The sequence below is a fragment of the Pungitius pungitius genome, chromosome 18 (assembly GCF_949316345.1).
Source record: "Pungitius pungitius chromosome 18, fPunPun2.1, whole genome shotgun sequence".
Taxonomy (NCBI): Eukaryota; Metazoa; Chordata; class Actinopteri; order Perciformes; family Gasterosteidae; genus Pungitius; species Pungitius pungitius.
In genome coordinates this window covers 7,935,893-7,949,625 of record NC_084917.1, presented here as the reverse complement: position 1 = coordinate 7,949,625, position 13,733 = coordinate 7,935,893, and the positions used below count along the sequence as shown (strand labels likewise).

At 41.8% G+C, this 13,733-nt stretch overlaps 2 protein-coding genes across 4 annotated transcripts in view; one reads left to right on the top strand and one right to left on the bottom strand.

Moving 5' to 3' along the window:
• Positions 1-5,210, bottom strand: part of rai14 (retinoic acid induced 14) — a 29,802-nt gene extending 24,592 nt beyond the window's left edge. For 2 of the 3 annotated variants that reach the window (XM_037484539.2, XM_037484540.2), the window contains exons 1-2: positions 4,954-5,209; positions 3,762-3,843 (exon numbers count right to left, since the gene is read on the bottom strand). In XM_037484539.2, the coding sequence (XP_037340436.2) occupies positions 3,762-3,797 (36 nt within the window). In that variant the 5' untranslated portion in view covers positions 3,798-3,843; positions 4,954-5,209. Of the gene's footprint in view, positions 1-3,761; positions 3,844-4,953 lie in introns of all 3 variants that reach the window. The other variant, XM_037484541.2, reaches the window with a different exon arrangement.
• A 1,231-nt stretch (positions 5,211-6,441) lies between these two features.
• On the top strand, positions 6,442-13,602 carry scarb2c (scavenger receptor class B, member 2c). Its single transcript, XM_037484610.2, has 12 exons — positions 6,442-6,712; positions 7,341-7,498; positions 7,888-8,032; positions 8,485-8,676; positions 8,782-8,873; positions 9,358-9,477; positions 9,820-9,998; positions 10,132-10,250; positions 11,090-11,163; positions 11,506-11,557; positions 11,682-11,834; positions 12,342-13,602. The coding sequence occupies exons 1-12, from the start codon at positions 6,590-6,592 to the stop codon at positions 12,378-12,380; spliced, it is 1,446 nt and encodes a 481-aa protein (XP_037340507.2). The 5' UTR covers positions 6,442-6,589; the 3' UTR covers positions 12,381-13,602.
• The last annotated feature ends 131 nt before the right edge of the window (positions 13,603-13,733 follow it).

Here is a 13,733-nt window from a genome sequence, read left to right as displayed (position 1 = left end):
ACGCGGCCCAATGCCTGTAAATCTTTCTGTGGCTGATCGCCAACCCCATTCCCAGAAACCCCAAACACTGCACACACACACACACACACACACGTTATACACACGGTTTGTTTAATACACTTAGCTGAAACGAGCCACAAAAGAATCCCAAAACGTCAGTGATGTATTCCAAGTACATATTCAAAAAGAAACAACGCTCAAGAGCAGACACGGAGTCTAGCAGAGCGAAACGCTAACGTTTCAACACACACACACACACACACACACACAGTTTGACCTTGCATAACTTACAGACCTGCTGATAAAGCAACACGGAGCTTTGGGAACTGGCACGGACAGAATTCTGACCAGTTGAATGTGGAAAAAAATCTCCCCACAACACGGCCACAATGATCGCAGTGCAGACAGATATAAAAAATGATCACTATTCCTCCATAATTTGGAAGAAAAAGTCGCCCACTCTGTTCTAAGTTAATCTTTTTTGTGCAGCAGTAAATCTCTCTTCAAAAGATCTTAAACGGTGGAGAAGAGTAATTAATATTACGGCACCGCACTACATGAAGAGTAGCAACAGACATGTATAACCCGGAGTTAGATTAACATTTTTACAGAACCGCGACATCATACGTAAACTTTTAATGCTGGTGGAGATCCAGGCATCAAACGCCATCACACGGGATAAAAAGCATGGACACACAAGCTCAAAGAAGAAATAAAACAACAACCTATGAAACCAGAACAACTGTTTTTTTTTTAATTGCATCTAGATGAAGGGGGAAAAAAGCAATAAAGTTACCAACTATGATGGAAAGTGAGGTGTAAAAATATGTTAATGGGAAGTGGAGTCGTTCATTAGTCGCGGTATTACGCACAATCTGGAGTGGGATGTGTGAGATAAAGCCTACACATACTGTGTGCACATACTGTGTGCTTTATCTCGCTCTGAGTAACTATCATCATGACTGTATATTGACTTAATTCACACCCCAAGATATCATTCATGGCTCTGCGACTGCATCAGGGCAAAAGGTTTTTTTAATAATAATTTCTGCAATTTCTTTGTTTGCAAATTCAGAATCTTTTTTTTTAAATTGCGATGCATTGAGGAATTAGAAAAATGACATCGTCAGGGTTTTATTATCAACTAGTCCTCCTACCGCCCGTATGAAACTGAAGTGAGCTCATGCTGAACATTCAGTGCATTCGATTCCTGCGGCCTGGAGGTCAACCCCCAAAGGGAAGCATTTAAAACAGATTTGACACTCAACCAGAGATTCCATTACACATTACCTGGAAATGCCTTTACTTCATAGTAAAGCTATTTCTGTTATTTTGTTAAGAAATTAATTACCCGCCCATTTGGGGTTTAAGGGGTGGGGGGGGGGCATTCCTCAGAAATCAGTCACTGAAACATAAAGCCTAAAATAGAACCAGAGAAATATTTCCTTTCTATTATGGTTGTTCTGGGTTTTTATAAACAGCAATGGAATGATTATTGGCTCTGGGGATAAACATGCTGGTCCGGTGAAACATGATAGTTCATTTTAATGATGTGCCCACTAGTGCTGACATGGTTTTACCCAGTGCATCTTTGAATGTAACTAGTAAATCGTCCAAAACTTGCTTTTGAATAGTTAAAATGAACAGGCTTGTGTTACATGATGCTGGGGCATGAATCAAAGTGTTTGTATATGTCCGGTACGGTTCAATTGTTTCCTTTCCCCCAAAACAGCACCATATCAATGCCAAAATACAAAATAAACATGGATTCATTCAAACGAATAGATGAACCGAAAAAGTCATTAGACGCCGATTCTATCAATGCTTAAAAATGAGTGTGGGTGTGAGTCCTGCAAAGACACTCATGACCGCGGAGGCCTTCGCTGGCGTTTCTAAGCAACACGCCGCTCTCTTCCCTTTATCTCTCAGGCCGCCTACGGCCGGCTATTTGAGCGACGACGACGGCGGGCGCTTTGCATGAATCCCAGAGAGCCCGCAGCTCTCGGTGGACCAACAGCTCCTTCTTTTGCTGGTGAACACCAGGTAAACAAAGGTGGGACAAGATCCGTCCACCCTGCGCACCGAGGAGGAACCGCTGTGACCCTGCTGCCCAATTTGGGACTCAACATTTTCTAGAACAATGGACACTATTGTCTTCCCCCCCCCCCACTACACATAGCTGGCTGAATTTGCAATAACTTACCAATTAGGCTGTAGATCAGTGTAAAAAATGGCAGGTTGTTAAAGACTCAAATCAGACATTTGGGATTAATTATTGATTTTTTTTTTTTCCCCTCCGTGTTCCTTCTAAAGAGCTTTATATCTACATTTCAATGTTCTTCATGATTATATCGTCAAAAGCAGAGGAATCGCTCCCCACACATGCATGCACTGGTTTTGCCTCGCAGTGCATTGGGGCTATAATTTGAGTAAAAGCGCGGATGTACTCCACCTAATTCTTCCTCCGCGGGACCGTATCTCTCTCTCTCCCTCGACAGAGCATGACATTTAACGGGAGCTCGCCATCCTGCCACACACTCTCAGTTTTATACACAGCAAAATCCTTAGAGTTCATTTATTCCGGTGTCGGGCAAAAGTGTTGAAGTGCAGAGTTGAAATCACACTGCAAAAAGTTTCAACTCTTACAGAGTCAATTGTTCGAAAGAGGTGGATTGAATTGTAACTGTACAGTGTCACACTTCTTGGCATCAGGCTTAACTCCGTGTAATATGGCGCAAGGATTGAAGACGGTGCGCCAGGAACCACAGGGTTGTTGGTTTGAACCCTGGTTTACCCATGTTCCATGTCAAAGTGTCCCTGAGCAATACACCAAACCCTGAATTGCTCCCTGGGCTGAAATGTAAACACCATGTGTTAAAAATGCAACATAAGTTGCTTTTGATAAAAGCATCAGCTGAATGATGTAGTATTCCAACACTGAGCAGATTTATTTTGACACTTATCCTGAGTTAAATTGTTGACACTTTGTTGAGTGTTGATTTAACACTGACTAGATTGGGACAATCTAAACACCAGCTTAGAGTTTAAATTGAATCTCAGAGTCAATTTAACTCTCTGAAAAGTGCTGTGTAGAAACTGTATCACCTTTCCGACGCATCCTTCGGACCATTCACCAACTTCTGAAACTGCCTCATCCCATAAAACGCACACCTCATTCAACCCAACCCTTCCAGCTTCTTCCTGTGTGCCGTTTGGCTCTGTGTCCTTGCGGTCACCATGACGACAGACCAGTCAGACGCTGTGGAGACGCCACACTTCCTGTGATCGGAGAGTATCTCAGACTGCGACCGAATGAATGACTGAACCAAGGCACGGGAGTTCCTCCCTAAAGAGTGATTCACAGTCCGCAGGATCAACTCCTCCACGAGGAGCAGTGACAAGTCAGCGTATCTGTGGAGGTCACCTTCCGACGTGACTAAACACGTTGGTGTTAAAGTCTCTGTTCCCATGACACCCGCATTCAAAGCTCCCACGTTTTTTTTTTCTGTTGACAAGAGGACGTAGGAAGCCCTAAATGGAATACACGGACATTATGATTGAAATCTATTTGTTTGATTTTTCCAGCCTTATTTTTCTTAAATACCTTAATATCAATAAGCAGTGGGATGCTGCTGACGCTGGGCTGAAGGCCATAAATCATCCGCAACCGCTCAAGGCATAAATACACAGACACTGACTCAACGTTGCGAACTCTCACGTGTGCACACACGGTTGTACGGACAACTGTTAGGAGTACTTACATCCGTTTTTCTAAACTTTGCTTTGAGGCTCTTCATGTTCAGTCCGGTCCATGCAGTCACACTCTCAATCTCTCAGTGGAGGCTGTGAAGACAAAAGACAAGATGTTTAAACTCACCGCGAGTGATGCTTGCCTCCGCTTCACACGCGATGTTGTGATCCTGGCCGTCTAAACTACGGGATTTTCCGCGGCGTACGTGCACGAGAGTTGCAGTCGGTTTGAGGTGCATATGTGCAGCACAGATTTGCCGTGGCGAACCTCCACACCCTCTATGAATCAACCGTTTGGAGCCGTAATGGATATCCAGATTAAAGCCCTCTAAATTTGATCTGTCAAAGATCTGCAGCACTGTTACGTTCATCGATTCCCCTTCCAATGAACGGGTCATTTTGGGGAATGGGACACAGGCAATTTTAATTTAAACCGTTGTTTGGGGTAATGGTTTCTGGCTCTGTATTGTTTCCTACGAGGATGATTTAAATCACCACAAAACCCTTGGGGATGCCTGGTGCCTGACTGTATGTTTGTGCCTTGCCTGCCTCTGGCAATTTCAGCATTTTCCATGCATGAAATTACCCACTCAAGGGATTTACTCCCCAAAATATTTAAACAGCATTCCAGGCAAGACTAGTCTACTCACTCCCTTAATTATTATTGTTATCATGCCCAGGTCCCCATGTGTCTGCTTGTATTTCAAACCAAGAAAACAAGCATCTTGTTCGCAATAAAAACTTTGCGCTCAGGTCCCGGTGGATTAATATCGAGACAATGAACGCATTCATACGCATTTTGCAGACACAAAGCAGAGGTTCGGGAGGGTTGTTCTGATTTGAAAGCACTCGCATGCCGAAGTGTTCTTTGGTTTTATTAGTACGTTTTAAGGACAGCCTTGTCTCGGCTCCACTTGGCAGCAGTCAAGCCAACGAGATTAACATACATTTGCCTGCCACATGCAAATCATCTTGTTCTGTAAAATAACAGCAGCCCTTCCGCGTAAAATGGGCTGAAAAACACACGAGAGCTAGTTTTAAAAATAAGTAAACAATATCTAGGTGTCCAATAAACGTCCCGTCTCACTGTTAGACAGCAAACTTAAGTCAACTACGGAATACATGGTGAAACGTTTCTTACGGACAGTCAGTTGTGAGACTTGAAGAAGGGTTACATGATGGGAAATCCCTGCACACACTTACCCCGGTTAAGAGTCGCGCGAGAGGCTGCACACGTCAAAGGAACTCACGAAACACGACCGCTTTTGCGCCCAAAACACAACAAACAAACAAACAAGAAACAACGAGGGGTATCTCAAAGACGGGAGGATGCATAAAGGAGTATAATTTTTTTTTTAAATAAACAGTGCGCCCCTGAACACACTGGCCCGGCTCGGCCCGCATGCATTCACCGCCCGCCGCTCCTCGGGACTCGACTCGAGAGCTGTTACCCGGTCTAGGAAAGTGACGTCACTCCCCTTTCGTCCATTGTGCCCCATTCACGTTGTGGTTAAAGGGGAAGGTCTTTCCCACGCAGCTCGAGTGCAGCAGATTGGAATATAATAAAATACGTCTCACTCTATTAGTGGTGTAACTTTTTGTCCGCTTACCGAAGTGTGTGTGTGTGTGTGTGTGTTTTTGTAATGTCTTAAACATCTGAAATGGCGTATGTGTGTAGCAGCTTGTACATAACGTGTGTCCTTACGTGTAACATCCGCGTGCATCATCTCAATACTATTGAGAGACTGCCAATGCTAAAAGTCGTGTTGATGATCTGTCGCAACAACATTGCAATGCAACTTATTTAAGCAGGTGAGGACGTGTCTGGGCTGCATGGCTGTGCAGTTGATCAGAGGGATAATACTGACTGGTCTACCTCACTGACTGTCAGGTAGGATAAACAAAATAGCAAAAGATTAGAAAACGTATTCAAAGCATGTCAGCCTCAGTATCATCTGTGGTGGTCTATTCTGCGTGTACTGGCACATCTACATGTATTAGCTGAATGGTTATCAACTAAATCTTTAAAATTCGTCTAAAAAGTTTGTCTATTTATAAAATATTTGTCTAAATAATCAGAGACAGAAAAATTAGTGGAACAGAAATTATCTCTAAAGTCAGTCTGCTAAACCTTTATACAATATTCTGACTCAACAGGTATGATTCTAATTCATAGACCAACAAGGATGTTAGCACTGGCATTGAGTTTTAGTAGATATCAAGACAGCGGCACCTGGTGGAGAGGAAATCTACTACATTCTTGCTCTTTATTGTGAATAATAAGTAGAGTAAATAGAGTGAACGTTACAAGTGTCACACAAGCCACACATTCAAAGAATATTTCAAAAAGCCTTTAAGAATTGATCACATATATATAAATATATGTATATGTAAAATGCATGTGTCAAAATTACCTATATAATACTGAGATGTAATGACGTCATTGTCTTGCGATTAAAAACAAAGAGTATAATATTCAAAACAGATATTGTTTGTACATTTGGCCATCAACTTCCCGCTAATGAGGGGAAATAACAGGTTGTCTACTGTGTTATGTATTTTAATACACTGGGGAATTTGAACATTTTCAAAGACAAATTGAGTTGATCGGGTATTTCCAAAACCAAAAAAGTAATCCGTGTATTCGTCATGGCCGCTCGCTCAGCCGTCGACGAAAGCGGAAGTGAGAAGAGTGAAGTTCTCATTCCGGAAGTGGCACTTTCTCTTTGATCTTCCGAGAAGGTTCCCGGGGCATCAAAACAAAAACAGCACTCCCACACAGGCAGTAGCTTATGTCATTGAGGGCTGCTGCCGTTAGATTTGGCTTTGCTGCGTCACCATGCAGCTAAAATCATGTTGGATTTACACCATCGGAGTTTCTTCTATTCTTCTCCTGATCTCGGGCATTGTTTTGGTCCTCTCCAACGTGTTTCCACTTCTCACCCAGTCGTTGGTTGAAAAGGTAAACATCATTTTCTGGGTCGAGCTTCACAGCAACGTCAACGTTAAGTTGTCGCTAAATAACGTAACGTTAGACATTTTGAGGGCCGCTAATTACATGTTACAATAATACAGCCTCGTGGGTTCCGCTTTCGCCGCAAACGTCAACAACAGAGTTTCAAGATCGAAACAGTTGTCAGAAAGGTTGAGACGAGGTTGAATGTTTCACTAATAACGTTACATTTAGTAAAGCGGTTTCCATAAACATGTTGTGACATTAAGCCTCTGCCGGTTCTGTCATTGACTGCTATGTAACGTTAGTTGTGGTGAACTAGCGTAAGGCTAACGTAACCTCCGTAGCTGTTTAGGGCGTGGTGTGTGCGGGGAACCTGTATTAATGAGTGTTTCTAAACCGGTGATTGTATGTTATTTCAGTGATCAATATGGGACGGTAACTCTTGTATACACGGTCATGGGAATTTATTTTTCGCCTACCTAATCAGAATGAAATGGTGTAATGTTACCATGACTGCTCACCCAGTTGTGGATTGTCATATGATGTGAGAAGAGCTTCCTCCACAGGAAACTGTTTGTCTGATGTTGCACATTTCTCCTGCAGTAAATGTAATTCTCTCCTCTGTCCCCCATAGGAAGTCGTTTTGAAGAATGGCACTGAGGCTTTTGAGGCCTGGAAAGATCCACCGGCACCCATTTACATGCAGTTTTACTTCTTTAATCTGACCAACCCACTGGAGGTGCTGGATGGGGAGAGGCCTGCTGTGCTCGAGATCGGTCCATATACTTACAGGTGAGTAAGGGAAAGGATAAAGATCTCTTCACCCTTCTGTACTCATCTGTTCAAATAAACACACGGTGGGTGGAAACATGGTTGCAATAGAGATACCCTCTTCCAAACTATCATACTTGAAAAGAACGTAAATTACTTTGAATGAAAACTCTCTTTCCTGCATAATGCAACATTTCAGCCAGATACAGGATTTTCAATGCAGAACTTTCTAATTATTCAAGATTAGTCTGAGTTGCAGATACTTTGTGTATAATAAGTATAGATTCTTTGCTAACTATTCCACATTTTTATTTCCGTGTCTTAAAATATTGGGCTGGAGCACTGTAATAAGGGACTTTCACCAGTTCCCTTTTTCAACATTAACCCAGTATTTATCTTCTCCTGCACAGAGAGTATCGGCCCATGGAGCAAGTGGACTTCCAGGATAATGGCACGAAAGTCGCGGCTGTCAACACGAAGACGTACGTATTTCAGCGTAACATGTCCCGAGGTCCGGAGAGTGAACTCATCAGGACGGTCAATATTCCTGCAATGGTGAGCAATGGATAATACATTATTGAGAATTATAATTCTCTAAAGTTTTATTTATTTATTTGATTGGTAATAACATACAAACAGGGCAGTTGTGGGGATGTTATGGGATTATTTTGGAGGCGACAAAAGAATAATAAGATTGTTTAAACTGTTATTATTTTTAAATGTTTACGTCATGAGATTTTTATTCCAGACTGCTCAAATGTGTACTTCAATAGTCCGACAAATATCTTGTCTCTTCTGTCCAATAATCATATTCTGTTCTCTTCAGCATTCAACATCTATCTATCTATCTAATCATTTATTGTCCTACTGCGATTGATTATATGCAATGTAGTGCTACTGCAATGTGAACTACCACACGGCTTCATCCCATTGCACAGTCTCCTTTGTGGAACTTTTGCTTCTCAGATTTTTACACAACAGATTGTCTTCCTGTTTTTTCCCGCTAGACGGTGATGGAGCAATTCAAGGACCAGCCACTTATGGCCAATCTGATCTCCTCCTACATGAGGTCCACCGACGAAGGCTTGTTCTCCACCCACACAGTGGGAGAGCTGCTGTGGGGATACGAAGACGCCCTGCTCAAAGCTCTCAAAACCCTAAAGCCTGATTTGGATGATGTATTCGGACTCTTCTATAAGGTCATTACTGATGTACAAGATCATTGCACGCATATTTAGATCCTTAAACGAGTTTCTTGCTTGAGAGCTGGTTGTTGAACAGCTGTGCCCCCCCTCTCTTTACAGAACAATGCTTCCAACGACGGTCAATATGTTTTCTTCACTGGCCAGCAAAACTACAAGGACTTTGCCAGAGTGGACACGTGGAACGGTGACAGGTAACCGCCTACACTCCCCTGCAGCCGAAAAAGAATGACAGTAAAAGAATGAGAACTGTCCGTGTGTCATTAAATCCAATCAGTGAGAAACGTTGACAACATGCAGTTTAAATGGACGTGAGTTGGTTTACACAAGTGATTAAATCATCACCACAAAGGCTTATGATCAATGCTTGTCTCCCCCAGTTTGAGGACATCAAAGGTTTTCCATGTGTGTCTTTCATCAGCGCTTTTCTTGTTGAAGAACCAGACCAATCTTAATCTCCTCTGTTACACTTGGAGATTTTCTTTCATCACCGTTTTATCTTTTAAAGCCTAATTGTTTGAGACTCTTTTGTTGTTTCTGTCAGTCAGTTGCAATATACTGGACTTCCCAGCTTGCTTGAACACACAAATGGTTAAATGCTTTGTTCTGGGTTTCCAAAATGTTTTTTCAAAAAAGACTACAAAGCAACAATATTGTTTCTTGCGTTCATGGATGCAGAACACTGAGTTGGTGGACATCTGATGAGTGCAATATGATCAATGGAACCAATGGAGCCTCTTTCCATCCCGTCATCGCCAAGAATGAGACTCTCTACATGTTCTCCTCTGACCTGTGCAGGTGAGTAGGCCGACCGAGGACCATGCAACTAAAAGATCAGAGACCTGTGCAAATGTAGGCCGGCATTGTGTGAGGGGTCCCAGTCACACATGACCCCAAACTCATTCAATGTTTATTTCTTTCTTGGATTTCTTCGGGAAATCAAATGGGCTTAGGTTTCATTTTGTCCCAAATATTTAGAAACGTGAAACTTGGCTTGATACCATTGATTGGGTATTTTATCATTCATTTTGTTTGGCTAACAACCTGTTTATTTACCTACCTTTGCTTTGTGGCACTTAAATCTGTGCACAACCTATTTGTGCCTGGAAAGACTAACCAGCATCTGACTCCGTTTGCAAGGTCTCTGTACGCTCTGTACGAGGAGGACGTGACGGTAAAGGGGGTCCCTGCGTATCGCTTCAGTCCGCCCAGCGAGGTTTTTGCCAATCACACCGTGAACCCGGCCAACGCAGGCTTCTGTGTCCCCATTGGGAACTGCCTGGGCTCCGGCGTGCTGAACGTCAGCCCATGCAAACAAGGTAGGAAGTGCATTAAGCAGCTGCTCTGTGTGAGAGGCTGATTTACAGTTCATTCCGTCTCTTTTAGACGGCTGTTCCTCTGAATCTGCTCTGCTCAGCGTTGGTGGTCTAACTGAATGTTTTGTGTGCGTAGGAGCTCCCATCGTAATGTCTTCGCCACACTTCTACCAGGCGGATGAGAAGTACGTTCAGGACGTCTTTGGAATGAGGCCTCAGAAGGAGCAGCATCAGACCATTATCGACATCCATCCGGTAGGACTTAAAAATTGCTTCCACAACATACTTCTAGACGTATAAAACTATTGTTTAGAAAGATGTCTCTCAAAAGAGTTAAATGAGAAAGCTTCAAATGAAAAGCAGTCCTCTAATTAAACTCTTTACTTTACACTACCATCATGTTCCATTCACGTGCCCCACTAGATGGTGAACTATCTCTGTGCCGTGACTAGCTCAGGAAGAAGTGGTAAACAGTAGTTAAAGATTAAAGCCGACGTGGGACGGAGCTGTCACCACAGATAAGCTATGACCGCTCTTATCATGAGTAGTACTGTGATAATTGGATTGAGTGTGCGGTAAATGTATAAAGAGAAGCAGACTTCCAGCAGCACAACGCGTTTTACCCTCGTACGTAGAATTAGTGCATTTTGGTCCTTTGAATGTTTAAAAATGAGGTGAAAACCAACTGCTGCAGTTATTGACTTCTACTGCAGTGTTTGTTATGAGATGCATCACACAGCTTAGTGCAAAATCTATATGTTGACTTTTCAGTATTTTGGGTGACTGGTTCTATTCGGACACACACTTATATTGCTACAACAATTTTGACAATTACGCTCCAAGATGAGATCAATTAAATACGTGAAGTAAGTGAGTTCACTGTCAAACCGTCGCACAACTAGGAAGTAAGGATTTGATTCCAGTTATCGAGCTTTTTTCCCCCTCTTCATCAATATGAGAAAACTACTACTGAGACACATTGGCAGCAATGCAGTGCTTACTGCACGGGTCCTTTACTTCACTCCCTTTCCCTAATGAGGGGGTGTGTGAATCTGCACACGTATCCGTGCTGTTAAGTTCCTCTGTTTTTGCAGCTAACAGGAATCATCCTACAAGCAGCAAAGCGGCTCCAGGTCAACGTGTTTATCGAGAAAATCCCCAGCTTCAGGTATTTGCTCGTTCCCGTCCCCATGTTGACTGAAATGAAGCCGTTTTAGTCTAGGAAGGGTTGTCGATACGATGACAGTAAAGCAATCATGCCACCATCATCAATGTGAGTGGACTTTTGGACAGTTGCGGCTTACTTGGTTGTGCGTCCGAAGGAATAAATATTCTTGATATGATCTCGAGTTCAGATGTAACCGATGAACATGTTGTGGAACCTTATGTGGACAAACTTAACGTATGCTATACATAACAGTAGGCCTGGAAATGTAGCGCAGTAAAGGTTACCTGCATGTCTCTTGGCCATTTATTCATCAAAACATTTTTATTTTTTCCTTTCTTTCAGTGAAACAGGAAATGTGAGGGCAGTGACGCTTCCTGTGGTTTATCTCAACGAGGTACAAAAACAGCAATGCTTCAGTCACCAATGACATGAGACGGTGTTTAACTACCACTAGGACCTTTGTTTGTCGGTGTTTCATGTCGTGGTGAACCTTCTCACTCCCCTTTCACCCCCCTCAGAGCGCCCTCATTGATGACGCGTCGGCGGCCAAGCTGCACAAGGTCATTGTCCAGCAGAACGTGGTGGTGAACATTCCCTTCATGTTTATTGGTCTAGGCATCATCCTGGGAGGAGTCTTTATGTTCCTGATGTGTCGACAGAAGGTCCCCGAGGTGAGTGTTTGAGATGGGCATTGATGGGGTCTGTGAGCTCAGGGTGGCTGCAGATAACGATTGCTTTCCTTATCCATCAATCTGTTGATTGTGTTTCTCTTTGACGGATTCATTCTTTAGTCCAGGGAATTTTGAGATGGAGTGTTTTGTTTGACTAACGGTACAAAACCCAAAGATACTGAAGTTAAATGTAAAACGTAGGAAAACTTCATCTTTCTGCTTGATAAAATGACGCAGTTAGCCAATTATCCAAATTGTTGTTAATTCATTAGCTATTGTTCTCGGGATTAACTAATCTATTAAATTAGATAATATTAGCTTTGGTGGCCATGTAGAAAAAGACCATAAAACATTTGTTATCATAAGATGATGTTCTAGTGACAATGTTCTTTAATATGTATTATTATCTATTGAATGTGTTATATCTGTATGCAAAGTAGGTCAACCAATAGAGACGTTTTTTAATAACTTTAGTTGATACTTTTTGTGTCTGGTTTTATTTTTCAGAGCTCGGCGGCTGAACGGCAGCCGCTGCTGTCGTCATAGCACCAAACACTACGTAAAATGAAAGAGCATTGCCATATTTGCATTAGATTTCACGTGTTGTTCCGTTTAAATCATTAATCCCAAGTAATGGTTTACATTCAGATTTTCTATGCGGTTCAACGATTTTAGGAAACAAAGTGAAAAGGTTAGGTACAGAGATGTGAATAATGTCTTCCTTACAAGTCCAGTGGAATGATCATGAAATAAAAGCATTTAAAAAAAGAAAATTGTTAAAAACAAATGAACAACTTGAATTGGGCGGATTAAATCGATCACCAAATCTAATTTGAATGATCTTTGGAGTACGCTCTGAACTGATCACACCTTCAGGAATTTAAGTTAAGTGTTAGTGATTAACCATAACCAATATTTGTGTAATATCAGTCTTTCTGAGTGTGAACATACGATGCATGTCTATACGACTGACCTGCATGTTGTGTAGAACAGTCTGGTTTTGTTGTTGGTTGTTGATGACAACAAGAAGAAAATTTGTACAGCAGTTTTATTAGCTAAGATAAAAATGATAAAGATCCTTTCTTTTTCTTTTCCCACGTCAAGGTTTTTAATTTCCCGCAAAAGCTGTCATTTGTGAAAAAAAACTGCATAATTTTTTATTACTGTCTTAAACCTTTACCTCTGAGTTTCCTTTTTTTAAACCTTACACCCGTGTTACCTTCAGTGGAAATCCAGTGATCCACAATATAGAAATCCTCTGGAATCACATCCAAAAGTATTAAACAGTATTTATTTGGTGCACAGTAAAATATCTTCTTTTCCCTAATTGGTTGTTAAAACTTTGCCATAAATGTGATAATTTTGAATCTTACTACTGATATTATCCTAAGATCCTTGTTAGAACAGTCTCATGTTAGTGACAGGGCGTTTTAATCACTCTGGATTTTCTATAATTTTATTTTTAAATGCTGCACTTTTTAAGACTTGTTTCAGATTACATCTTTTTTTGTATTAGGTCACAGCTGATAAGATGAAAATAAAAAAGGATTTTCTGGTCCATAACTAGTGCTTTTACAAAGTGTAATTTGCTATTTGACCACTGACAGATCGCCTTGTGTTCATTTTGTTTGGGTCCTTGTTTACAACACTAATCTTACGTAGTAAAATCCATGTGTAATAACTGTTCCTGTACTCTCAATAGGTCACATATAACAATTTGCACATTGTCTTACCGCTTGCTTAACTTCAATAAACCTGGTGTGCTTCACATTGTCTAAAGGTGTGTTTTGTTCAGCCACATTTCTACAGTCCATGACACGTGTTACCTTTCAGTTAGATACCTTCGACGTGGAATTGCCTCTGATTACGGGGTTGAAGTATACTTTGAACTCCCTGCTG